This window comes from Oryctolagus cuniculus, chromosome 1, assembly GCF_051225735.1.
Source record: "Oryctolagus cuniculus isolate XC-2025 breed Fujian yellow rabbit chromosome 1, ASM5122573v1, whole genome shotgun sequence".
NCBI classification, from domain to species: Eukaryota; Metazoa; Chordata; class Mammalia; order Lagomorpha; family Leporidae; genus Oryctolagus; species Oryctolagus cuniculus.
Window position 1 is genome coordinate 150564510 of NC_142867.1, and position 26709 is coordinate 150591218.

General features: G+C 45.2%; 1 protein-coding gene and 1 long non-coding RNA gene across 19 annotated transcripts in view; one reads left to right on the top strand and one right to left on the bottom strand.

Moving 5' to 3' along the window:
• The window catches only part of TLE4 (TLE family member 4, transcriptional corepressor), a 165118-nt gene extending 154386 nt beyond the window's left edge, over positions 1 to 10732 (bottom strand). For 4 of the 8 annotated variants that reach the window (XM_070050470.2, XM_070050461.2, XM_070050451.2 and 1 more), the window contains exons 1-4: positions 9300 to 9589; positions 8934 to 9031; positions 7722 to 7785; positions 6519 to 6563 (exon numbers count right to left, since the gene is read on the bottom strand). In XM_070050470.2, coding sequence (XP_069906571.1) covers positions 6519 to 6563; positions 7722 to 7785; positions 8934 to 9031; positions 9300 to 9338 — 246 coding nt within the window. In that variant the 5' untranslated portion in view covers positions 9339 to 9589. Of the gene's footprint in view, positions 1 to 6518; positions 6564 to 7721; positions 7786 to 8933; positions 9032 to 9299; positions 9590 to 9908 lie in introns of those variants that run through there. The other 4 variants (XM_070050454.2, XM_089336453.1, XM_070050442.2 and 1 more) reach the window with 3 other exon arrangements.
• Positions 10733 to 16862: 6130 nt separating this feature from the next.
• The window catches only part of LOC127491296 (uncharacterized), a 97664-nt gene continuing 87817 nt past the window's right edge, over positions 16863 to 26709 (top strand). For 2 of the 11 annotated variants that reach the window (XR_016236583.1, XR_016236588.1), the window contains exons 1-2: positions 18128 to 18321; positions 20951 to 21017. This is a non-coding gene — a long non-coding RNA (uncharacterized LOC127491296). Of the gene's footprint in view, positions 17379 to 18127; positions 18322 to 20950; positions 21018 to 21852; positions 22292 to 26709 lie in introns of those variants that run through there. The other 9 variants (XR_016236600.1, XR_016236592.1, XR_016236575.1 and 6 more) reach the window with 9 other exon arrangements.

Here is a 26709-nt window from a genome sequence, read left to right on the forward strand (position 1 = left end):
ACTACCTCTTTCACCAAGGCTGCAGAAGCACTGAAATATGCATCTCTTTTCCTCCCAGCCATCAGTCTCACCCAGTTCACAATGGTACTACAGATACAAAGAACTTTGCCCCTCAAAATAATAATTAAAAAACAAGGGCTATGCAGCAGGGAGTAAGTGACAGTGAGAACGAAATATCTCTTTGTTTGAACGCTGCAAAGAAATTCTCTTAACAATAAAAGCAAAACATCTGCCTTCATTTAAAAGTTTGAGTTGTGTGTGATTTCCTGCATCTAAGAACCTCTTTCTGAACTACAAAGAGGCCACAAAACATCACAGTTTCCCCCTCCCAGCTTCCCCCTTCAAAAACCCACAAGATGATGATTAACAAACAGCCCCTTGTCTTCAGACATAGTCTTAGAAGCCACAAGGAAAAGATAAAAGTTAAATAGAGGAACAAGTTTGTAAACAAATGAGAAATAGGGTGCCTAGGAAGGAAGCAAATTCCATCTTGATAAGTCAGCAGCTCTCCTAGCCCACAGGGGGAGACTCCCAGTGAAAGCAGCCCCCACCCTCTGGCCCACTGAAGAGCAGTCTGGAGAGGGGCCAGCCTGGGCCTGCCAGCCGTGCACTGCAGGCAGTTGCAGAGAATCCCCGGACACTCAGGGGTTCTGGATATGAGCCTACAGTTCACGGACTCAAGGACAAACTCAAAGACTATCCCAGCTTCCCAGGGCCTCTCCAATCCAGGAAAGATCTGGGACCTGTATCTCCTAGAAGACATCCCCCAGGTAAACTCCTTGGAGTACTCTATCTATTACCCATTAGCTGGATCAGCTGGATCACTTCCTAGAGACCTGAGCATGTGTAATCACCTTTTGATTGGTCATAATCCCTTTTCTCAGGATCACTGTAAGAACTCTGACAGTGTGCCCCCATCAATGGTGACTACACACCAAAAAGGTAACAAATATACACTTCCATTAGAAGGAAATTCCAATGCCCTTCAACAGTCATTGCTTTAGATGAAAAAAATTTACAAATATTCTTCTATGGAACCTCAAAAATGACAAAATTAAGAACCCATCCTAACACACACACACACACACACACACACACTCCCAATTGGTTAAACTGTGTCCTCCTGATCTGTTTCTCTTGCAGGTCCTGTAACAAGTGAAAAAAACAGCTGAGTTTTGCCCAAGTGCTGCCAACTGCTATCAACTGCTCAACCCAAGGGTAATTTTAGAAAAACACATTTTGGATCCAGCTCTCTGCTATGGCCTGGGAAAGCAGCAGAAGATGGCCCAAGTCCTTGGGCCCCTGCACCTGCATGGGAGACCCAGAAGACACTCCTGGCTCCTGGATTCAGATCAGCTCAGCTCCGGCTGCTGCAGCCAACTGGGGAGTGAACTAGAGGATGGAAATCCTCTCTCTCTACCTCTCATTCTTTCTCTATAACTCTGATTTTCAAATAAAATAAATAAATCTTAAAAAAAAAAAAAAGGAAAACACAACATAAACCTGCATGTATCTACAAAAGTGAAGTTGGCCCCCATCCTAAAGTGTCCAAATCAGAGAAGGGAAAAAAAATCCCCATCCATAACCTCCAACAGCTTACTATTAATTGTGGGATATTACTGGACAATAATACAATCAAAAAGGTTTAACCCTTAATGAGAAACAAAAACCCACAAATCTCTCCTACTCACCCTTCCACATACACCCAACACCATTCCCCAGTATATATGGAGTTTATTGTACAGTCACCAACATTTCATTTGAAATCTCTTTTAAAGATTTTCTAGTATGCCACCCATTGTAGAGTCCCTCTAGATTATGTCCTAATGTTTATAAAGAAAAACAAACTCTGCCAGCAAAATTATTGTTGGTGTATTAAGTACTTTCAGCTAACACACCCCACCTTTGAGAATGATTCCCTTTCAATCACCCCATTTCCAAAAAACACCTTAGTCACTATGTATGAATACAATAGACCCACCACTGCCTAAGCATTCCAATACCTACTCCCCATCTACTGTTCAAAACCTAAATGGACATGAGAAAGAATATGTAGAAGAAACTAGTAATGTTTAAAAAAAAAAAGTTACCTGAAGACAAATCTGGTATCAACAGAACTTTAAACAAATTGACTTCCACTGCAAGCAACATCCCCCAAATAAATTTACTGCACCCTAGAATCAAACACACTCAAGGCTGGAACATCATGTCAGTCGTATATTACTTCAACCTCAATAAATCTCTTCTTACTCTCCAAATCCTAGGCTGCTTTCTAAAACAGTTCACTAAAATGCACCAACCTAATTAACAACAGCTTCCTCTGCAACAGTGGCCTTGATTTCACTTATTTACACATTAACTGCAGCCTCCTTTTGGCCAATCCAGTCTATTCTCTGTACCATGCCGAGCCTTTTATCTGCCCTGGACAGCATTTTCTCCAGCAGATGAAGTAGATGCCGATTGATTTGCTGTCGAGCATGGTAAATTAATAGCAACAAATTGCTGAGGGCCCGTCTCGCTGCTCCACCATGCTTCGGCAGTTTTGCTTTATTTGCTCCATGATGGGCAGCAGTCGGCCTCTTCAAGTCAATTTCTTCTTAACAACCTGCAATACTTTTCAATGGTGAAAATAGAGCTGTTCCTTGTAAGTCAGAAATCAATATCCTATTGCCCTTAGAAAATGCTAAACAAGCAGTATTGGCAATCCACTTGGTACTAGAGGGTATCAGATATAATGCAAATCCATACTGCTTCCCTCCTTGTAGTTATTACAGTTTGCTAAAAGGTTCCTAATGTCATTTATCATCATTTACCATCGACCAAAGAGGCTATGATTATGATATCCTATCAGCTGGCAAGGCCCTTTCATTTCTATTCAATTAATATTTTAGCAGCACTCAAACGGTTGTGGCCCAAGTCTTGTAATAAAATTTACATGGCATGGAATGAAACTGGAATTTTCCTTTTTGATTAAAAAATAGTAATACTATACATACACATACCCCCTTCACACACAATATGCACATACAACATATATGCATATTTATATATAAATGTGCAATACTCACTTTAAAATTCTTTAAGTGTTGTATATTTCTAAAATTTTATGATTTCAAAAATTCAAATACTAATTCAAAAATTTTTAGAAAAGACCTTCAGATTACAGAATACTAACTATGAGGAAGTCATGAGGCATTCTTGTTCTCATCTCTTTAAAATGTCCTATGTCCTTCCATTCATAGCTTCTACTGGTTGAATTCACATACGATCATCCTCATTTACATGCGATCCCCACTTTTCAGAGTAGAAACTGCTGCCCTCAGATCCCATCAGATAGGATTTCTTTAATTACAGCCTGACAGGTGAAGGAAGGGCACAAGTGGTCTTTAGTAATGGTATCAACCCCAAGCATCAACCACTTCTGCCCTAGTCACTGACCCATTTAGAAGCCACATTGTATTTTACAGAACAATCAACAACAAAAAAAGTGACAACTAAACCTTGCGCCGATTGTTCCATCAAAAACCCGATTGTCCCATCAAAAACCAAATAAAAACCTCCCACATTTAGGAAAATCCGTGGGCTAGAAAGGGCAATGTTCATTTTTAAAAACGGCATTCTGAAGTAAACACGATTAAAACATGTGCTATTTCTAACCAGGTCCTATTTGTCATCTTCGCATTCACACTAGAACTTAAGACCCCAGTGAAGCATTAATTCCCACTAGACTAGAACACTCCACCCTAACTCTTTTGGGCTGTTTTCACAGCTTCATCTGCTCAGCTCTATCAATTCCACTAAAGATTACCAGAAATTAGATTCATATTTTATGCTCCCAATTCCATGTCATGTCACTGAGTTCCCTTTTAAAAAAAAAATCCACTAATTCTACCAGAGTAATGCTATTTACTCAGTTACCAAAATTTAAATTAATTATGTTCTCAAACATAATTGTTAAAAATTGGCAACATTATGCAGGCTTAATTAAGATTAAATCCAATTTACTAAATGTACTTTAATTGGTACTAATTACATTAGCTTTCATTTCAGAATGACAAATTCCCCATAGGTTTCACTTTATAGTTCTCTATCAGAATCAACATAGGGTGACTGATGCCGAGATCATACAAAAAGGGGAGGGGGAACAACATCAAACCCCCACCCCATTTATCACTGCTTCATATTTTTATCTTTTATCAGTTTGCTAAGTCACAGAGCCATGACTCCATCACAGCCATCATTTTCTGTTCCAATGAAAAATTTCTCTAAAAATAAATACTCTGTGGCTGGCCACAGCCAAGAACAGGAGCGTTAACCAAAAGATACACAAAGGTTTCAAATATCAGGGCCACCAATTACTAGGGTACTTCCAAGGACTCCTGGGACTCCTACTCTTGAACCCTTCGAGACACAAATATAATAAGTGAATAAGCCTAACCCGATCTTGAGAAGTAGGCCCAATTACGCCGCGGGGCAACTTCCCTGCATTATTGCTGCTTTCCATTACAAGGGTATACAGTGAGTGCATCTGGAAGAGAAGCTATGAGGAACTAAGGCTGCCTGCCTAGAAAAACAAATAAAGACAGATATGCCTCTGTGCTTAAGGGGGAGAAAGAAAGAAAATATAATAAGTAGGTGGTTTGCAGGGCTGTCTGTATTTCATAATGTGATAAACTGCCCTCAGGATTCCTTATATGATTGAATTTAAAAGCAAGGGGGAAAAAAGGGAAAATGTACTCTTCTCAATTTTAAATGGTTGGCGTTTGAGGCCAGCAGCTGGACAAGAAGATGACAGAATTAAAGAGGAACAAAATGTGTAAAATTAAGGAATCTCACTACCACCACCCCCCCCAAAAAGACATGCATGCAGCCAAATACAAGCTATGTGCTTCTCAGAAATGTAGACGATACAAGATCTGAATGATTAAGGCAAACCAGGTACAGACAAATGAGAAATAAAGGGACATTACTCCTCTGGTCTAATCTTCAAAAAGACACTAATCTTTGGAAAGGAGATGAGGACCCAAAAAAAAAAATTTAAGACCCAGACCTAAAATGAAAGGTAAGAGGGTAATTACCCAACAACATCGTTCATGTAATTTAACTGTACAGTAGAACTAAGGCAAGCCCATCCATAAGCATGAGTAGATAATGTTTCTGCAGGCCATATTTACATGACTTATCGAAACTGAAATGACAAAGATGCCAAAGGAAGAATTCAATTTTAACATGGGGCAGTCAAACTACACCATAATGCTTATATTGCCTTAGCCACTGCCTTTGCCAATTAGTATTTGAAATAAAACAGCATCTGAAATAAAAAGTCCTCAAGGTAAGGTCCCATTCCCCAACACGATGTTTTGTTTTCAAATATTATCCGTTTGATTGCCATTACTATCTAATAGTCATCTTGTAAAGGTCTACTATCCAGGTATGAGCTGAGTATCTGGTGAATAACTACACCCAGAAAAGGAATCCATTAATAGTGAAAGCCTAATAATACGCGGTCTTTTCATACTTTCTAAACTTAGAAGGTAACGACATCTACCTTGAACATAAATAAGAGATGAAAAGCATTAAGTTTTCCCTTGTCTTTTTCCCAGCAGGCAAACACATATACACATCTATTCTGAAATGGCTGATGAGACCTGAAGCACTTCCACTAGGAGATCACTAAAAACCAATGCTTCCTAGAGGAATTATTATTGCCAAACAATATTTTATAAACAGAGATAGATAGAAGCCATTTCTCCTTCTAGGAAACTTAAGCCAAACCATTTTATTCAGTCTCTTGAAAAACGAAAACAAAACAAACAAAAAAAAGGTGATGGCGGGGGCCGTTTTGAGTCAGACCTCTCAACATTTTCCAACTAAACATTAATCTTTTTTCTTTTTATGCCGGATTAATTGCTAGATTTGAAGACCCAGTGTTGAACCTTATCACATTTTCCTATCAGGCTCATTTACTCTGTACAAATTTTGGAAGTATGGGTTACAGTTCCTGCTAAGACCCAACTAAGTAGCCTCGGGGGACCAGTACAAGGATTTTACATCAATTTCTTTTGTAGCTCCACAGATTTCATTCTCATTCTCCCAGCTCACCCTCTACCCATTCTTTCACACTGAGCCAAGGAAGGCTCCACAGAATTTATAGTTTTATTTTTTATGTTTTGCAAGAAAAGCTCTTTCGTAAGACAAGTTCGCAATGCCCAAAATATATAAAGCAACTCTTTCAAAACAACATGTATCTTAAAATTTAGCACTCTGCTTCTGAAAAGTGTACAAAGTTTAATATAAATCCAGGACTTTTTAGAATAACATTTTTAAAAGATTAACATTAGGGTAATATAGAAGAAAGATGGATATCCACACGTGAGAAAACAGCATGTTCTCCAGCCTTTTAAAATACAGGTAGCCACAACAAGGTGTAGAATAAAATTGCAAAACATATCATTTTCTTTTCAAAGCACACCCGTATTACTGTCACTGAAAATGGTTATGAAGAAATAATAACTTACCTGCTTGTGCATTTCTATATTCAACCCATAGGACATTTCATAATACTGTCAAAGAAGGAAAAGCAATTAAATTTGTGCCTTTCATCAATCTCCCTAGTTCGTTCAAAACGCCTCAAGTATATTTAAAACATTAAAAACCTCACCTAAATAAAAATATCCCTAATACCTATGCCAATAAATCAAGGGGGACACCCAATCATTATCTTTTGCCTCAAAACCTAGAAGCAACACAGACTCCAAGAGAATAACTCACAGAACTAGGAAAAATTAAGTTCAAACACGGCATTCTTAACATCTCCTGTCATCTTTGGACATTACAAGCAGATGAATCCAAAAGGCCTGATGAAAATTCGATACCATATGGACTCTAATTCCTAGCCACTGTGCAAACACGTCTCTAACAAATGCTGATGCTTGGAGAGAACGGTTGAAAAAGGTGAGGCTACTTCAGAGGTGGGCTTCTGGTCTGTTCACCTCACACAGCCAAAGCCAAAGAGCTCAATGGAAAATGAATGAATTACTCCAGAGCCCTTTGAACAATCATCAAAATATGCTTCCTAATACTTCTGTAAAAGCATATCTGATTTTTTGAAGCTGTAGTGTAACTGGCATTACAGAAATTCTGGCAGAATAAATCCGTCATACAGGAGACCAAAACACTCCTCAAATCAATACAAAGCTATATAAATTGAAAACACACACAAATACAAACATAATAGTACCATACAGAGCGAGGGGAAAACTTAAAAAGGGATCTGATGCCTTTTCTTATCCATCATTCTTTAAAAGAAATGAGGCACATTAAAATTTAAACAGTGTACAGAAAAACCGTCTGGTTAAAATTGTTTGGAGCAAGAGCAATAAAACAACAAAGAAAACCACTAACAAAAACATTTTCCTTGCGACTAAACAAAACATAAATGAGGTTTTGTTTTAAAATTTTTTTTCAATTTGTAAAAACAAAGCACAGAAAATTATACCCCATGCAGCTGAACTTCTTGAGAATTCAAATCCAAGCTGGTTGTCAAAGGCAAGTTATAACATCCTAGAATTACAGGTTGCTAATGGACACACTCCCACAACCTCAACTACACTGGCAGGGCCACTGTGAGCTCTCCTGCAGCCTCCAGCAATGTGAACACAGTCTTGCTTCTGGTATCCCAAACTAATAGGCACTCTCAATCTGTGACACAGTTTTCTTACCATGACATAATGCCGTTGCATTTCCGTCTTCTCACTGGCGAGTTTCTCACATTCCAGCTTCAAACTGTTCAAGACATAAAATAATCTAAATACAGTGCAGAACTTAACTTACATCCTTCCAATCTAAACACAAATTCCCTCCTGTAAATCATCACCTACAAATGCCAAATCAACAGTCTTAAATACCACCCTCATTACTGAAAGAGAAGGGAGAGAGAAAGGGGTGACTGGAACCAGCCTGAACTTGTCTCTTCAGCAAGGATCAAATGTGAGGTCTTCCTTTTTAGTTTTCAAGTTTTAAGGAAACAAACCCCCTAGTTAATTTTAATTCTTCAGCCTTATCCAGAACTGAATATTCACTAAATTCACTTTAATAAAAACAAGGAAATAAACACTCGTAATGACTACAAATACAAGCACATAAAAGTCTGCCAAAATGTCACAGGGGAGTTTTTTCTCCTTATAGTGTTTTACGAAGAAATGCGTGAAATTAAGAATCCAGCATGTCTTATAAATGATGTCTTTTTTTTCCCCTCCAAAACACACAAGCTGAACACCACCAGCCGGCTGGGGCGGGGGGAAACCTTCCACCTGGTTCAGTGGCTTGTCTGGGTTCATGCATTTGTGAAATAAGAATTATGCACCACTAAAAAGACAGCCAGAGAAAAAAAATGTTCGAGGCACTCTAATAATCGGCTGGAAGACGAAAACATTCTTTTTTCCCTGGCATAAAAGTAATGAAATTGCCCACTCACGACTTCCCAGGGCCCTCGACTCTTCAGCAGAAAGGCAGAGAGGAGGGAGAAGGAACCAAGCCCGGAGTAATAAAGAACCACGCAAGTCAAAAGGCCCCAGAATCTTCCCAACCTCCCATTCTGCTGGCCCCCATAAATCAATACCGAAAGTTTGGCCTCAGCATTTTCCAAGTCTCCCCAGTTTCGATTGTTCTGACTCCCCCCCCTTTTTTTTTTTAATTTACGGGAGAAGAAAGAAATGCTTCATTTCTTTACACCTGCCTTTAGGGAAAAAAGGCCTTGACTTGCCCTTTCTGCCCAGAGGAAAAATGATAATAATCCCTTAGTGGCGGCCAAAAAAAAAAAAAAAAAAAAAGAAGAAGAAGAAAAGAAAGGGAGGGGGTGTTTGTGTTTGTATGTGGGGGGCAGCCGACAAGAGCTAAGCAAACAGGGGATCAGCTAAAGTCAATATCGTTACCTGTGGTATTGAGCCTGTAAAAACTGAAACTCTTCCTTAATCCGATCACAGGATTCGGAAATTGTAAATTTAAAGGGTTGAGCAGGCTGATGCGGTGCCTAAAGAACAACAATAAAATATTTAATTAGCCCACATCACAGGCGAAGCAGGAGATGGAGAAAACACCGCACGCGGCGCCGGCGGGGGTGGGGGACCTCGCGCCGGCAGGCAGCCGGGGAGCGACGACAACTCTCCTCCCGCCCCTCCTCGCGGGCTGCCCCGGGCCCCGGCGGGCTCCCGCCCGCGGCCCCGCGCGCCCCGGGCCCTACGGGTTCGAGCCCCGGCTCCCCTCCCCGGCCAACCGCGCCGCGCCCACTCCCTTCCCACCCGGAATCGAAACTGGCCCGTCGGGGGGACCCGCGCCATGGCGTCGGGCCGCGGTCAGGCCAGGCAGGGGGGCGCGGCCGCCACCCTCCGGCTGGCCCGTTCGCTCGCTCGCTCGCCCGCTGCCTCGCTCGCCGGCGCCGGGGGCCCGCGGCGCGAGGGGCCGCTGCCCCGCACTCGCGAGCCGGAGCTGGCCCAGCAGCGCCACCGCCGCCGCCGCCGCCGCCGCTGCCGCCGCCGCCGCCGCCGCCGCAGCCGAGGGCGCCCTCCCCGCCCCGGCGCGGAGTCGCGCCTCCTTCATCGCTCGCCACCCCCACCCCCCCCTGCGAGGAGTCGCGGCGCAGGGACGGCAACGGCTCGGCGCGGCTTCCAGGGGCTTCAAAGACAACAATAAGAAAATGGCTACAACTCAATTGCCTCTCGGCACCCCCTCCGACAGGGCCACCGCGCGCCGGGGGCGGGGGGCTGAGGGCAGGCGGGCGGCGGCTCCCGGAGCGGGCCAGCCGGGCTCCACGCCCCTCCGGCCAAAAGACACAACTCGGCGCGCGGGGGGCGACGCGGGGAATCCCCCCGCGCCCGGCGAGCCCGCGCGCCCCGGCCGCCCGCACTCACCGGGTGTCTGGTCTGCGGGTACATCTTGCTCAGGTCGCGAATCATCCAAGCCGATTTAGTTGGCTGCGCAGGGCAGAGGCGCGCGGCTCATTGGCTTTAATGGCCCCGAGGAGGCGGCGGTGGCGGCGGCGGAGGAGGCGGCCGGCCGGGTCCGAGGGGCGGCTCGGGCGGTCCCGGCCCCCGCCGGGTCTCGCGTGACGCGGGCGGCAGGAACGCGCGGCGGCTGGGTGCCGGCGGCCGGGTCGCTCCGCATTCCTCGCGGGCGTCACTGGCCCGCCGCGGGCATTGTCCGGCGCGCGGCTCCCGCGGCGGTCCTCCGACGTCCGCTCCTCAGGGCCCCGGCGCCGCGGCCGCGCCGCTCCCCGGGCCGGCCAAGTGCGAGCTCCGAGCTCCGCGCCCCGCCGCCCGCCGGCAGCGCCGCCTGCTCGCTCGCTCGCTCGCTCGCTCCGCGTCCCACTCCAAACTTTTTTTTATTTGTCTTTTAATTGGCTGTTATTCCTCCGAATGAATGATCTGTCTTCTTCCCTAAGAGCAAACACAAACTCCTTTGGTTCGGAAGAGGTCTCGGCGGTGCTTTTTGGTTTCTCTGGAGAATTTTTTTTTCACTTCACAGCAACGATCTTTTAAAAGGCACCTTTTAGCTTCTTTTACCACATCTCATTTCCTTATTTTTCTTCCTTCCTGTTTTTTTTTAACCCCAAATTGAAGGGGATTATAAAAATAAAAGAGTGAAACGCTTGCGGCTTTTTTTTTTAATTCTCTCTCCTTTCAAACTCTGCGAACACCACCTCAAAATAATATACAAGTGTGTGAGAGAGGGGGAAGAAAGCAGCCAACAGCACAAACACCCGCTCAGAACAGCTCTAACAACACGCTCTGTGTAGGTGACTTCTTTGACCAAATTTAGCAGCAGCTAATCATTAACATTCTGATACATATTCACAACCGTCCGAGGAGGGGCCGCGGAGCATCCCGGGAGATGTAGTCCGCCCCCGGCGACCGCGGCTAAGGATACGGCCAGATTGACTACAATCACCGGCCGGCCACGCGACCGCTCTGGGGCGCTCTCCAAGCGCCCCGCCCCTCCCCGGCGCGGTAGGCGTCTCCAGCAACCAATCAGAGGTAGCTGAACATTAATCGCCGTTCTGTGTTACTGCCCATCATTTCACTGCTGACAAATGGTGAGGCGCGGAGGAGGAGTCGACAGCGCTGGAGCCCACGTGGGGGCCGGGCGTCGCCCGTGGCTCCCGCCAATGAATGGAACGAGATGGGGTTGGCGGAGGCGGGGCGGAGGTGGCCCGCCCAAGGCGGAGCTTCGCCTTGGCTGACGTTCCTTAGCGCGAGCGTTCGAACCGGGGAAACATTTGTTCAGCTGTCAATCAAAGTAACGTGGGGCTGGGAGAAGCGGCGGCGGCGGCGGCGGCGGCTGCTGCTGTTGCTGCTGCCCTGGCCGCATCTTCAGAAGGAGGTGTTGGTGGCAAAATAAAGAGGGTGGAGGGACGGCGAGAATGCAGGTTGGTCAGGAGCTCTTCCTCCGAGTCTCGTCCTCCCACCCGGCCCCTCGCCACCCTCACGCTTCAGGTCCGGATCACCGCGGCCGCGCCAGGAATGCGGACTAATTAGGGTCCAATGTCTTCTTAAAGAGACAAGCTCGGCCTTGTGCAACGCGCCGAAACCCCTGTTGAGACAGGAGAGGGAGGCTCGCGCTGATCCCACTTCGTTCGGTTCACATCAATTTTACGCGCCGCTGGAGCCGGCATAATTTTCCGTGTGAACGCGGACTCGGGCCCCTGTTCCTGCTTCCAGCCGCAGACGGGAGTCGCGGGACGCCGGCCTCCGGGGTCGGGGGCTGCGGGGGGGAACTGCCTTTGCCATTTAACCCCGGAGTGAGCGCCGCCCTGGGGGCGCGTAGGCGTAACCGCTGGGGCAGAGGACCAAGGCTTGGGGGGGTCATCGGATTTCCCAAGAAACTTTGCCGGCCAGGGCCGGAGCCCAGCAGGTGGTCGGTGTGCCCTGGGGCACGCCCCCGGGGTTCAGGAGGCGCCTGTCCCATCTTTCACCCGCCCGGGGTTGAATGGGGCCGGAGGCCGGCGAGCCTCGAGGGATAGTGCGTAGGCCAGGCCAGGCCAGGCCAGGCCTGGGCGAGGGCTGGGGGCGCCAGGACAGCATCCCCGGGAAGGGGCCAGCGGCTGCCGCCGCACCTTCTGACGGATCTCCCCAGCTTCATGGTAGGCCGCTGCGGCTCGCATTCTTCCCCAGCGAGCATCGAACCCCGGGCGCCCTCGACAGAATTCTGGAGAAAGTCGAGCGGGGGATTAGCTAAAGTAACTGGGTTTCGGACGTTGATTTGTGAGCGTCCTTTGCCCGCGTTAGCCGAGATGGCGCTGTTAATTGAGCGCAGGTGGAAACCCCGGTTTTGGTTTGAGATGACATCCCTTTGAGTGATGAAATCCAACCTAGCACATTCCCTGGACCTCCTGCGCGGCGGGGAACCCCTACACAGGAGGGCTGTGGTGGTCTGCACACGGAAACCCCATAAGCTCACAGAAGCTTTCCATTCAGTTCAAATACTGCCTCCACCTTCCCGGAAGTAAGAGGATGGGGGGCCTCTCTTTCTGAGCCTCCCACTGCCTCGTACACAACCACGTGTTTGGTTCAGCACTGGAGTTATGGCCAGTCCAAAATAACGTGAACACACACAGGATTTTGAGTAAATGGTATGGGGGTGGGGGGGAAGGAGTGAAGTAGCTCAATAATTTATAAATGATTGCGTGCTGAAATTATAATATTTTGCATAAATCAGTTAAAATATATTCCAGAAATTCATTTTGCCTTTTTCCCTTTTTTATCCTGGCAACTACAAAAGTTAAAATTACTTTCATGTGGCTCAGAAACATTCCCCAAAAGCAGAAAGTTAGAAGACTTGGGTGATGCAGTTTCTACATTAGGACAGTGGATTTTCTAAAAACAGCAGCAACAATCACGTTTTATTGCAAGCCTGGTTGTTTGTTCCCATTGGAATGTTTCAATAGTTTGTTACATCACCCACAGTGCCTCTGCTGAGAGTTCCCTGTTCTCTATTACAGTTAAAATGTTATCAAGTTTTGGGAGAACAGGGACATCATTGTATTCAGGGTTGCACTCCAGATGCCTAGAATGATGTGTGGCATATAGTTGGTGCTCAGTAAACACTTCCTGATAGCATTCATGCATAAATACCACTTTGTGGCAGTATAAAAAGGTGCTGCATGAGTTAGGTCACATGTATTGAAATTCTGCCCAGTGATTTCCCAGGATGGGAAAGGAGACTCCTGATAATAGAACCTGAAAGGGTCAGTGGACAAGGGGAAGACTTTGCCCTGTTAGGAAATATCAAACCGTTTGTAAGAAGGACCATTCTCCTAATCTCTCTCTACAGTTTGTGTCAACAAAAAAGTGGCCAGAGAAATCAGGATGTTTATTGTTTTACTAAGTACGGTTTTAAAATGCAGTTCTTGAGTATGTTCCCCATTTTGGCTGTGCTGCAGATCTGCCTCACTCACAGTCATGTCTCAGGAGGATGCCAGGGGGAGCAACCAGGGGCCCCTCCTCAGCCCCCAGCACAGAACAGGAGGGGGCTTGTGGTTTGCCTTGGTCTCCTCTGGGCTTCTCCTGTTGCTGAGCGTCCGTGTTGGAAGCCAGGCCTGGAAGGGCCAGTCTTGAAGTGGTGTATGCCAAGCCAACACCATTTTCACTTGGCTTAGAATTAGATCTTGTACTACTTCACCAACTACTTATTGAACTCCTACTGTGTATCCAAATATGGGCATTTAGCAATAAACGTGGCTATTCTTGATTGTTTGCTCTGCTCTACCCTCCTTGCCTGCTCAGTAAAAATTCATCTGGGCCTTTGACATACTTTGCAGCTCCTACAAAAGTGTTGTCATAGAGGGCACTGAAAAGGCACTTGAGCAGGAGTTTCACTTCCTGGTTCTGCTGTACCTACTCCGCAGGTTCCTAGGGCCAGGCGGCACCCAGCAGCACCCAGCAGCCAGCAGCTTCCTCGGGAAGCCCCCTTAGGTGGTTTTAGAGTCAGCGTCTCTGGTGGGATTCACCCTTAGGAGCTGTCCCTGATACTCCAGAGAATGGAGGGCCACCAGGTTCTGGAGTGTGGATTTCTGGTAGGTTCCAGAAGGCACAATTTCTGCAGGGTCCACCTGCTGTTCCTAGAACAACACTTGTGTCTCTGCAGCACGATCTGGATCTGAGCCCTAGGGTGTGTTTGCATCTCAGAGGGAGCTCTTTTTCTGGGTGTTAGCCCTAGGCATTCTGCCTGCTCGGCACATCTTACATTTCTGTATTCTTCAGAGGTCTGTTCACCTCTTAGTTCACCAAACCCCTTTTGCTCCAATTCACTGTTAGAGGTAGTAATTTTTATACTGATTTTTTTGGTTCAAATTACTTTATGTTTCCCTCCCAGACCAATTCAGCAAAGAAAATAAGCAAAGTCTTCCTTCTTGGGGTGCACGAGGGACACACACAGTTAAACAAATAGCAGCATAATATGAAGGTGGCGGTAATGCTATGGAGAGAAAAAAAGCAGAACCAGAATAGAACTAATTCAGAAGGGAGGTCATAGAAGACTTCTCGGAGGAGGTGACATTTAAGCAGAGGCCTAAATGCCAACAGTCCCCCGTGGCAAAAATCAGAGAGAAGCAAATTTCAGTGGATGCCCCATAGAGGATGCCCCATATGGAGGCCCTGTATGAGGAAGTGTTTGTGAATGTGAGGATTTTTTTTGTAGATATAACTTTATCTACTGATTTATCTGAGAGAGAATGTGTGCTCACACTCACTGGTTCACTCCCCAGAAGCCCTCACAAAGCTGTAGTGGGGTGAAGGAGCTAGAAACAGGAGCCAGGAGCTCATCCTAGATCTCTCCTGTGGGTAGCAGGAACCCATCACCTGCTTCTTCCCAGGGTCCACATTAGCAGGCAGCTAGAATCAGAAGCCAGAGCTAGGACACAGGTATCCTAATTTGTGGCTTAACTGCTAAGGCAAAAATCCCTAGCCCCTTCCCTCCCCTGCTCCCTGGGAAGATTTGTTAAAGACTGGTGAGTGCCAGGAGAAGAGGAAAGTCAGATTAGGCAGTGGCCACATCCAGGGCTCACTTCTCACACCTAGTGGAGACTTGCTTCTTTCTTCTGAGTGTGATGGAAAGCCCTTGTGGAGGGAGCAAGGATTGTGAGCAGGGATCATTACAAATAGCAAAGTGCTCCTGAGATGAAGAACGCATCCATGTTAAAGGATAATCTGTTGTTTTACCTTGGGGGCAGCTAATGATGATTAGGGAAAAACACCCTGCCCTTCCCCACACACAGATCTCCTGGGCACTGCTGGTGCCTCATCTCTCCTAGTGAGTGATGGGAAATTTCTAATATGGATAAGAGCTTCCTGTGCAATTCAGAAATGTCAAACTCCACTTTGAATATACAAATAGAAAGCAATGATGGTATAGAATCGAGGATGCGTCACATTTACAGATCAGCCATCGACTTGCTCTGGTAACCGGCTTGTCACCACCCTCCCTGGCTAAGAGACTCCTTATTTAAAGAGACAGTACCTGAATTCACAAAGATGCCACATTTCTAACTCGTCTGATTGGGCAGAACTTGGCCAGCTAACCTACCTCTGTGTTCAATGTGGGGACTGCCAAGCCATCTTCATGTTGGGATGTACCTTAATTTGGTAGATAAAAGCCAGGTGGACACTTGTTGCCTTATTTTGTAGGGAAGGGACAAATGTATATTGGTACTAAGGAGGCTGCTGGGAGAAAAGAACTCTCCTTATCGGAATGCTACACGATTGGAACCCTTTGAGACTGTCCCTATTTAGGTCGAGTGGCAAGAAGTCACTTTTCTTCTCAGGGGTTGGCAAATAGGCACCGTGGGGCACAGAACTAACCTGGAAGTCAGTGGTAGAGTGGACCAGTGACTCAGCTTCATTGCTGCAACACTGGGGCAGGAAGTCAGGGTGCTTCACATTCTGAAAGAACTGGTGTGAGACTGGGAACGGCCTTTTGGCTTCATTACCCTAGTATAATGGGGAGTTCTGGGATACATGGCCGGCTGTGTGAGGATGATGAAGGTCTATAGAGGACCCTCATCTTCAGTAGTCACACCATAGATCAGCAGTAGCTCTGGGGAGGACCCTGGACTTCTTGCTAATCTGGACAAGTGTCTTCAACAGTTAGAAAGGGCTGTGCTTATACTCTAAGCTGGTAGATAAATCGTATCCATCTGAGAAATATACGATTAAAAACAGCCACTTCCTTGAGAAAAACTCACATTATCTTTGCTGTCCTTGAATCAGATGTTCCTGTTTGGTTCCCTTGCACTAAGGAAACAAGATACATTATCCCCACTTCTAGGCCGGCGCCGCGGCTCACTAGGCTAATCCTCTGCCTGTAGCACCGGCACACCGGGTTCTAGTCCCAGTCGGGGCGCCAGATTCTGTCCCGGTTGTTCCTCTTCCAGTCCAGCTCTCTGCTGTGGCCCGGGAAGGCAGTAGAGGATGGCCCAGGTCCTTGGGCCCTGCACCCGCATGGGAGACCAGGAGGAAGCACCTGGCTCCTGGCTTCGGATCGGCGCAGCGCAGGCCATAGAGGCCATTTGGGGGCTGAACCAATGAAAGGAAGACCTTTCTCTCTGTCTCTCTCTCTCTCACTGTCTAACTCTGCCTGTCAAAAAAAAAAAAAAAAAAGAAGATACATTATCCCCACTTTTAAGATTAACTGAGGCTCACAAGGAAGTTGCTTGCCCCAGGTTGTACAGTTGCAAATACTGAAGCTGGGATCAAAATGCCCGTCTCCTACCTCCTTATTTCACACTTCACAGAAACCCAGATTCCACAAGTGAGTATTCAATTAAAGTATGTAATTTAAGCAGTACCCAACTCACCTGCCCAGTTTGCGCCTCTTCAAGCAGATATTTTATTGCTGTGATGGGGGTGGAGAGTGAATCAGGGAATGATGTTCGGCAGCTGCCTCTGGGCGAAAGCTGAAACAGGATTCCCACTGCTGCCCGAGGAAGCCCAGCCTGCGAGCGTCTGCAGGCTCCTACATTCCAGAGAGGAACAGTGCCCAAGTTCTAGTTCTTTTACTTTTCAGCGAACAGCGGGGTTCACACCTATGCAGCAGCTCCCAGCGCCTTCGCACAGGCTCACATCTGTTCACTCTCACAACAGGCTGCAGGGCAGATAGCACAGAAAACCTGCGTGTTTACATTCAGAGGTGGGTGGTGTGGGAATGAGGTAGGTGTGGGCAAGGAGAAGTAGACGCCACACTGCTCTGTGTAAGAAGATAATTCGTGACAGCCTCCTAGTGTTGTCACTGAAAGTGGGGCCCCCTTCGCAATCTGCCATGATCTCCTCTTTGGTTTGTTCCTTTCGCGTTTTTGATCTCATTTGTGTGCTGTCCCCTTCATAAGAGAGGTAAGTTTGAAATGAGAAATTTACAGCACTGAAAATGTTTATTTTCTTGTCTCAGAGCTGAATCCATCATATGGGATGGATTTTGATTCAGGATCATCTGCTAAGTTTGATTATGTCCCCCCACACACACCTTTTTTTTTTTTTTTTTTTTAGTACTTCCTAAGAAACAAACAAACTGCTAAAATGAAGCCTATTTGGGGGAAAGCAACTGCAGCCACATTTTGTTAAAAATTCATTAGTTGTCTTATAGAGTGATATAAGTTGTTAAGGGTCTTTGACCTTAATGCTGGTATGTGGACTTGGACTGCTGTAATCCAATTCAGGACTTGTTCTAAAACTTCCATAGCTTCGAACAATGCTGGTAAATCACATGACTTTCTTTAATAGCAATGCTTGTAAAACAGTGTGAATGAGCCATGCTCATTCATGGCATAGTGTCTAGTCCAGTGCACCACTACTTTTAGAAAAGACTGTGATATTCTGGGAAACTCTCATTCATGGGGACACCCTCTTGCCTGTTTATACAAAACAAAATTTGTTTTTGAAGGTTTTTCCTAAACATGTCAGCAAGGGAGACCATCTGATTACCTGTATGAGCCACAAGTGCTCACTGTAGTTCTGTTGCCTATTATTACACCTGGTAATATGTATAGGCAGGAGGAATGTTATAATCCTTATTTTAAAGACCAGGAAACTGAGATTCAGAGAAACCAGTGGCCTCTTGAAGATTATACAACTAGTAAGCAGATAAGCAAACATGCTAGTCATTGAACTTGAGCTTTCAGATTCCCTAGAGCTACCTTTCAGTGCCTCACGATAATGACAGTGCTTTGTGCTTTACAAAGTGCTACCACCTGCCTCTCCCTTCCTTACAAAATGTTATTAGGAAGGGAGAGTGGGTATGGTTACAGCCATCTTAAAGACGTGAAAGCTATAACTCAGAGTAAGTGACTGGGCTGGCTCATGGGTGCGTATAAAGATAGGTACACATCTACAAACTAAATGGATATGGATAGCATATGTAATAATCTTGATTTAATATACTGAAATGTTTGCATTAGAAAATATAGAAAATGCAACTGTGGGCATAACCCATATGTCAGGTGATTGCCTGTCCTCATCTTGCAGCCCCTGGATTCTTTGTTTTTATAGCTTTAAATAAGCATGACTCACCATCAACCCATGAACCATCAGAAACCAAAGTCCTTCCCAGTAGCTCCAGGGGTTCCAAGGGCGGGGATCAAGGAGGGCAGCCACCAGAATGATCACTGGCTGTGATGATTTCTTGTTTTCTGATGAAAGCTTCATCTCCCTTTTCTGAGGGGACTTCCAAAAACGTGTGGAAATGGAATTAAAGCAGAAGTTTACGGGGCTGGCACTGTGGTGCAGCAGATTAAGCTACTGCCTGCGATGCCCGTATGCTATATGAGCACTGGTCTGAGTCCCATCTGTTCCTCTTCCAATCCAGCTCTCTGCTAATGCTCCTGAGAGGCAACAGAAAATGGCCCAGTGCTTGGGCCCCCACCCACGAAACCCAGATGAAGCTCCTGGTTCTTGGCTTCAGCCTAGCCTAGCCCTGGCTGTTATAGACATTTGGGGAAGTGAAACTCTTAGATAGAAGATCTCTTTCTCGCTCTTCCTCTCTCTCTCTCTCTCTCTCTCTCTCTCTAACTCTGCCTTTCAAATAAATAATAAAAATCTTAAAAAAAAAAAAATCCCTGCTATGGCTCCTGCTTATCTGTCATTTTCCACACCAGGCTATCATATGGGCATTCTTTACTCTTCTGAGGTACCCCCAACACACGCTTTGCTTTAACTGACAGTTTGAGGGAGGGAGGGAGCTAAGCCAGAAGAGCAAACACTACAGGTGGAGTATTAACTCTCACTGTCCCTTGTTATCTCCACCCCTTGGAACTGCTCAGCGGCAGAATCCACCCAGCAACTCTCCTTCCCTCTTTACCCTCATCTCACAGGAAATCTATGGTTAGCATTCATTTCCTACTTCAGTGGCTACTATGTGGCACTTTTATAGCTTAGAGCAAATTTCTGCATCTGATTTTTGCAACAACTCACTTAATGTCCATTCTCCATTTGTAAGCCAAAACCAAAGCACCTTTTTATAATTTATCCGGTGAGAACTGAAGGAGAAAGGAAGGCTTTTAAAAGGAAATCCAGGGACCTGTATTGTGGCACAGCAGGTTAAACTGCCACTGCGTGGGCCAACATCCCCTAAGTGCCACTTTGAGTTCAGGTTACTCTGCTTCCCATCCAGCTCTAGGCTTACAGTCCTAGGAAGGAGGCAGAAGATGGCCTGATAACTGGGAACCCTGCCACCCATGTGAGAGATCCATGGAGTGCCTGGCTTCTGGCTTGGGCCTGGCCCAGACCTGGTGGTTGTGGCCATTTGGGGAGTGAACCAGCAGATGGAAGATCTCTCTCTCTCCCTCCTTCCTTCCCTTCCCATCCCCATTGCTCTGCCTGTCAAATGAAACAAGTAAATCTTTTTTTTTTTTTTTTTTTTAAGGAAACCTATGCTGAAATAGTTTTATAAACTCTAGGAATGACATTCAAGAACTTAAAGAGCAGTATAAACTGTTTTTCCTTTATGAGCCTGAAAAATTTCGTAATTATGCTTTCTTGAAACAGTTTATTTTTAAATCCCTTAAGGATCTTACATTCTTTGAAATTTTTGAGATATAATTAATCATTTGGAAAATTATTTATTATGATGGCAATTGTCACATATAAATATATTTTAACAAGACACTGAGAATGTAAAAGTATTGTCAGAGATCTATTGCAGATTGGATTTAGAAATATTTTTATAACAAATAGATTGTTATGCAGCAATCGTTTTTCTCTAACGACATGCTTGGAAAACAGTAAATATGTGAATCATGTTAAGATTAGTCAGATTCAGGGATCTGCTCTGAGCTCTAAAACACTACATGGTAACAACTGTACTGGCAGAAGGTATGTTAACTGCACATTTCCCGTCAGTTCTGGAGCAGAATTTTGCAACAACCTGACCTATAAGCAACCACATTGACCACTTAGCTTTTGAAAATTCAAGAGAATATTGGATTTTTGTTGAATGAAATATGTTAGTCATATACAGTCTTGAATTGCTTACACAATGCTTCGGAAATTTTATAATCAAAGTTGCATCAAAATAGCTTTAATTAATACTTTATTATCTGTAAAGCTACTGCATGAACAACTGAAACCTTAATAATTATTTAAATCAAGTGTGTACAAAGCCGGGGCCTGGGGAGGAATTTCCAAATAAAGTACCAACTAGTCAATTGAACCGGAAATTTAGTGGTACAGAGAGGTGTGTAATTTTGTTTCTGACATTTTAAGAATAAGGACAGCTTGCTGGAGAGGTTCCGATTCCTCCTTTGAACATTATTCACTGCTCCTGTGATGTTACGAAAAGGACCTGTATTTAAGCCCCAGCAAGGGTACATAATCAAACCCATCCATAGCTAACATTTGCTAACTGTGCCAGATACCCTCATATAAAGGACAGAATTTCAAGACCTTATCTCCATTTCTTCTTCATTTTGCAGGTGAGTCCGTGGCCTCTGGGACAGGTTCCCTGCTTCGCTCAACTTCACCCAACCAACAGATTGCAGGGTAGGACTTAAATCCAAGATTGTTTCTCTAAAAATGATTGTTTTGCTGTTTCCCAAACCATGCTCTTCCAAATGGAAAAGGAATAGAATTTAAGTGCATGAGTTTTAAACTAAATATCTTTTGTTTTCTGTTAGTAAGCTGTGTTCATAATGAATTTTATCTGTCTATGCTATGAGAATTTTGATATGAACCAGTGAGTCAACAAATGGTTGGTAAATTTATATTTCCTCCATTGAACAAGATTAAATTCTAATTCATTCAAATTGTTTCTATGTTCTGATGAAAAGTCAAATGGCCCATTCTCTAAGCCTATCATTTTATTTTTTAATTCTCATCAGAGGAATAATCACTAAAATTAGTATTTATAATGTAGAGCTAAGGAACATACTTAAATAACTACACAAAGCCTATACCATAATTCTCTGAAAATTTAGAAATAGTTTATGTTTCAGGCATAGGAGCACACAAAGGAAGTTATGAATAGGATATACATACACCCCCTTATAAGTGTCAGCAGTGGATTTTTATAGATAATTTCCTGCCCATTGATGATAACCCCCAAATCTTTCTTTAATTATGGAGGAAAACTGAAAGTACTTAATAATATATCTTAATTGGCTGTGTTTCTTATAGTTACATTAACAAGTAGCATTCTAATGTCCTTGTTTTGATAATATGAAAAGCAGAAAGCTAGAACAAGGCAGAGTATTCTGTAGGAAGATCCTTGAAACATTTTAGGTTGACTGTTAGATTCTCTTGTCTCAGCAAGCTCCACTTTAAATGGTAGTCTAATGTTTTACAAATGTAATATTCATAACTGGCTTTTTGCTAACAGACTTATATTTATAAAGACGGAAACATCAGAGGAATCAAGCTTTCATATCAAAGTTGAGGACAGAAATAAGCGCAATCCAAGTGTTTGTTTTCTAAAGCGCTGCTGAAGACATTGTCTGGATTGTACCATACATAGAAGGCTGAAAGGAAAACACGGGTGGGTCTGAAACAATCCCTGACTCTGTTTATAACAACTGAAGCTGTGCTTTCATATCAGAGTCCCATCAGAAAGACGGGGGAGGGAGGCATAGATAAGCCCATCAGTGAAACAGTATCCTTCAACAACAACCAGCTACTTCCTGCCATCAAAACCTTGCTAGCATGTGGCTTGTTCAAATAAAAATTACTGGACTGGAGCCAAACAAGGAAAAAGTAATTGATAATGTGGTTTTTCAAAAACCATCCATCCATCAAATGTGTCAGTCCTTCATAATACTTTATTTCCCTTCTGAACAAAGATCTTTAAAATTCATTGTGTGTACTTAAAAACAAAGTGTCCTTGTGCTGGTTTATAAAGATTCTCTTTTAGTTTGGGTTTGTTTTGTTATTTGATTACATTCCCTCCCATCCTGCATATTTTTTTTTTCCAGATAGATGCTGGAAATTTCTGCCATTCTTAAACAAAGCATCTTTGTGCTGTATCAGCTTGCATTTTCCTTGGATTGTGTTTGGATGATGCCTTTTCACTGACTTCAGCACTGGAGTGTCGTAGCCATAGCTTTAGAAAGTAGACTGTAACAAACAGATTCACTGGCCTCTTTTGTGTGTTGCATCCTATTAACCTGCTGGTGGGAAATGCTGCCCAGGGTAGGGCTCAGGAAGCACTGCAAACAGAAGGGAAAACGGAGGGGACAGTACTGGATCAGCCCTGCAGCTAGTGAAAGCCATTAGCAGTTACTGTGAGGAGAAATGTTTCCCTCCCAGGAATCCCTCCATTAAAAAAAATATTTTAACCAGAACCATTTATTTATTTTATCATCCTAATAATCAGTTTACAAAACTGATTTAATAGATTAGTTCATTATTGGTATCCAACACTATAATGTCTGGAAAGTGAATTTCAGAACCACTCACTTCCGTTCCTTTTTTTTTTTTTTTTTACTATTATTATTTTTAAAAGATTTATTTGAAAGGTCGAGTTAGAGAGATCTTCCATCCACTAGTTCACTCCTGAAATGACTGCAATGGCCGGAGCTGGGCTGATCTGAAGCAAGGAGCCAGGATCCAGGATCCAGGAGCTTTTTTCCAGTCTCCCAGATAGGTGCAGGAGCCCAAGTACTTGGGCCACCTTCCACTGCTTTCCCAGGTGCATTAGCAGTGAGCTGGATTGGAAGTGGAACCACTGGTACTCAAATAGGCGACCAAATGGGATACTGGAGCCACAGGCGGCAACTTTACCGGCTATGCTTTGGCGCCAGACCCTCCCTTCCATTCCTGATGAGTGCCCTTTTTGTTCATTCAACAGAGATTTAGTGCCCCTCACACACACAGAGCTTTATCCAGTATGATTAACGTCACACTTCAAAATGCATAAACACATATGGGAGTTCCCCCAAAATTATATTTCAATGGACAATTCCATGATTTTAATATTGTAACTAAAAATATAAAAAAGTGAGAGTTTGATGAAAAAAAGTGTGAAGGAACAATTCTGAACAATTCTGTTTGCACTTTCTTCAGCTACCTCTTTACAGGGCAATGCAACCATACCAGGGAGCTTCACAAAGTTTATTGAAGAATGAAATTAAAAGAAAAGTTTATTTTGGTGCAAAAAATTTTTGAAATGCATGCACAGCTTTTGCATAATATGCATTTTCCCATAAACTTTTTTTTCCTTTTTAAGATTTTTTATTTATTTATTTGACAGGTAGAGTTACAGACAGAGAGAAAGACAAAGAGAAAGGTCTTCCTTTTGCCGTTGGTTCACCCTCCAATGGCCGCTGCGGCCGGCACTGCTGATCCGAAGCCAGGAGCCAGGTGCTTCTCCTGGTCTCCCATGCGGGTGCAGGGCCCAAGCACTTGGGCCATCCCCCACTGCCTTCCTGGGCCACAGCAGAGAGCTGGACTGGAAGAGGAGCAACCGGGACTTGAACCTGGTGCTCATATGGGATGCCGGTGCCTCAGGCGGAGGATTAACCATGTGAGCCACAGTGCAGGGCCCTCCCATAAACTTTTGGAAAACCCTTTGTATCTATGGATTTCAACATTTTTTGCATTAAAATAAAATTTTCTTTTCATTCTTGCATGAACTCTCTGGAGCACCCTTGTATGGTGATTGCTTTTGAAAACGTCTAGTCCTATTAACTACTGGCCTGCCAGTTCTTTAGAATTATATTTAGATTTTGTCATCACTGACTTGATGTTGTGGGCATTTGTTTCCCCTGCGGCTGTTTTATTCTAGACTCTTGCCCCTGCGTGAGATAAGAATTCAAAGCAGGGACCCAAGAAGGGTGCAATTATGGGAGCAGGTTCACTCGGGAGAGAGGGAGTGCACATTCAGGAGTGAGTGTGGGCACATCCGTGAGGAGGAATGCTCACCATCAGAGGGCAGTGAGAGAGAACGCTGCCCACATGGGAAGGCAGAGTGGGGGCTGCATCCGTGAAGACACAGAGGCAGCTGCTCGGTTTAGTGGGCCTCTTTATGGGGTGGGGGGGTTCCTTAGTTGAAAGTACAGATGTGGTAGAGGTTCAGTGTGTGTGTGTGTGTGTGTGTGTGTGTGTGTGATGTCCTCTGGGAAGGTTCAGTGTGTGTGTGTGTGTGTGTGTGAGTGATGTCCTCTGGGAAGGTTCAGTGTGTGTGTGTGTGTGTGTGTGTGTGTGTGTGTTATGTCCTCTGGGAAGGTTCAGAGTGTGTGTGTGTGTGTGTGTGAGTGATGTCCTCTGGGAAGGTTCAGTGTGTGTGTGTGTGTGAGTGAGTGATGTCCTCTGGGAAGGTTCAGAGTGTGTGTGTGTGTGTGTGTGTGTGAGTGATGTCCTCTGGGAAGGTTCAGTGTGTGTGTGTGTGTGTATGTGTGAGTGATGTCCTCTGGGAAGGTTCAGTGTGTGTGTGTGTGTGTGTGTGTGTGTGAGTGATGTCCTCTGGGAAGGTTCAGAGTGTGTGTGTGTGTGTGTGTGTGTGATGTCCTCTGGGAAGGTTCAGTGTGTGTGTGTGTGTGTGTGTGTGTGAGTGATTTCCTCTGGGAAGGTGCAGAGTGTGTGTGTGTGTGTGTGTGTGAGTGATGTCCTCTGGGAAGGTTCAATGTGTGTGTGTGTGTGTGTGTGTGTGTGTGTGATGTCCTCTGGGAAGGTTCAGTGTGTGTGTGTGTGTGTGTGTGTGTGTGATGTCCTCTGGGAAGGTTCAGTGTGTGTGTGTGTGTGTGTGTGAGTGATGTCCTCTGGGAAGGTTCAGTGTGTGTGTGTGTGTGTGTGTGTGTGATGTCCTCTGGGAAGGTTCAGAGTGTGTGTGTGTGTGTGTGTGAGTGATGTCCTCTGGGAAGGTTCAGTGTGTGTGTGTGTGTGTGTGTGAGTGATGTCCTCTGGGAAGGTTCAGAGTGTGTGTGTGTGTGTGTGTGTGATGTCCTCTGGGAAGGTTCAGTGTGTGTGTGTGTGTGTGTGTGTGAGTGATGTCCTCTGGGAAGGTTCAGAGTGTGTGTGTGTGTGTGTGTGTGATGTCCTCTGGGAAGGTTCAGTGTGTGTGTGTGTGTGTGTGTGTGTGAGTGATTTCCTCTGGGAAGGTGCAGAGTGTGTGTGTGTGTGTGTGTGTGAGTGATGTCCTCTGGGAAGGTTCAATGTGTGTGTGTGTGTGTGTGTGTGTGATGTCCTCTGGGAAGGTTCAGTGTGTGTGTGTGTGTGTGTGTGTGTGTGAGTGAGTGATGTCCTCTGGGAAGGTTCAGGGTGTGTGTGTGTGTGTGAGTGATGTCCTCTGGGAAGGTTCAGTGTATGTGTGTGTGTGTGTGTGTGAGTGATGTCCTCTGGGAAGGTTCAGTGTGTGTGTGTGTGTGTGTGTGTGTGTGATGTCCTCTGGGAAGGTTCAGTGTATGTGTGTGTCTGTGAGTGTGTGTGAGTGATGTCCTCTGGGAGGAAGGTTCAGTGTGTGTGTGTGTGTGTGTGTTTGTGAGTGATGTCCTTTGGGAAGGTTCAGTGTGTGTGTGTGTGTGTGTGTGTGTGAGTGATGTCCTCTGGGAAGGTTCAGTGTGTGTGTGTGTGTGTGTGTGAGTGATGTCCTATGGGAAGGTTCAGGGTGTGTGTGTGTGTGTGTGTGTGTGTGATGTCCTCTGGGAAGGTTCAGTGTGTGTGTGTGTGTGTGTGTGATGTCCTCTAGGAAGGCTCAGTGTGTGTGTCTGTGTGTGTTTGTGAGTGATGTCCTCTGGGAAGGCTCAGTGTGTGTGTGTGTGTGTGTGTGTGATGTCCTCTGGGAAGGCTTAGTGTGTGTGTGTGTGTGTGTGTGTGTGATGTCCTCTGGGAAGGTTCAGTGTGTGTGTGTGTGTGTGTGTGTGTGTGATGTCCTCTAGGAAGGCTCAGTGTATGTGTGTGTGTGTGTGTGTGTGAGTGATGTCCTCTGGGAAGGTTCAGGGTGTGTGTGTGTGTGTGTGTGATGTCCTCTGGGAAGGTTCAGTGTGTGTGTGTGTGTGTGTGTGTGTGAGTGATGTCCTCTGGGAAGGTTCAGTGTTTGTGTGTGTGTGTGTGCGTGTGTGTGTGATGTCCTCTGGGAAGGTTCAGTGTGTGTGTGTGTGTGTGTGTGTGTGATGTCCTCTGGGAAGGTTCAGTGTGTGTGTGTGTGTGTGTGTGATGTCTTCTGGGAAGGTTCAGTGTGTGTTCATGTGTGTGTGTGTGTGTGTGTGTGTGAATCATAGGGTGTCCATGTCTGTATGCAGGTGTT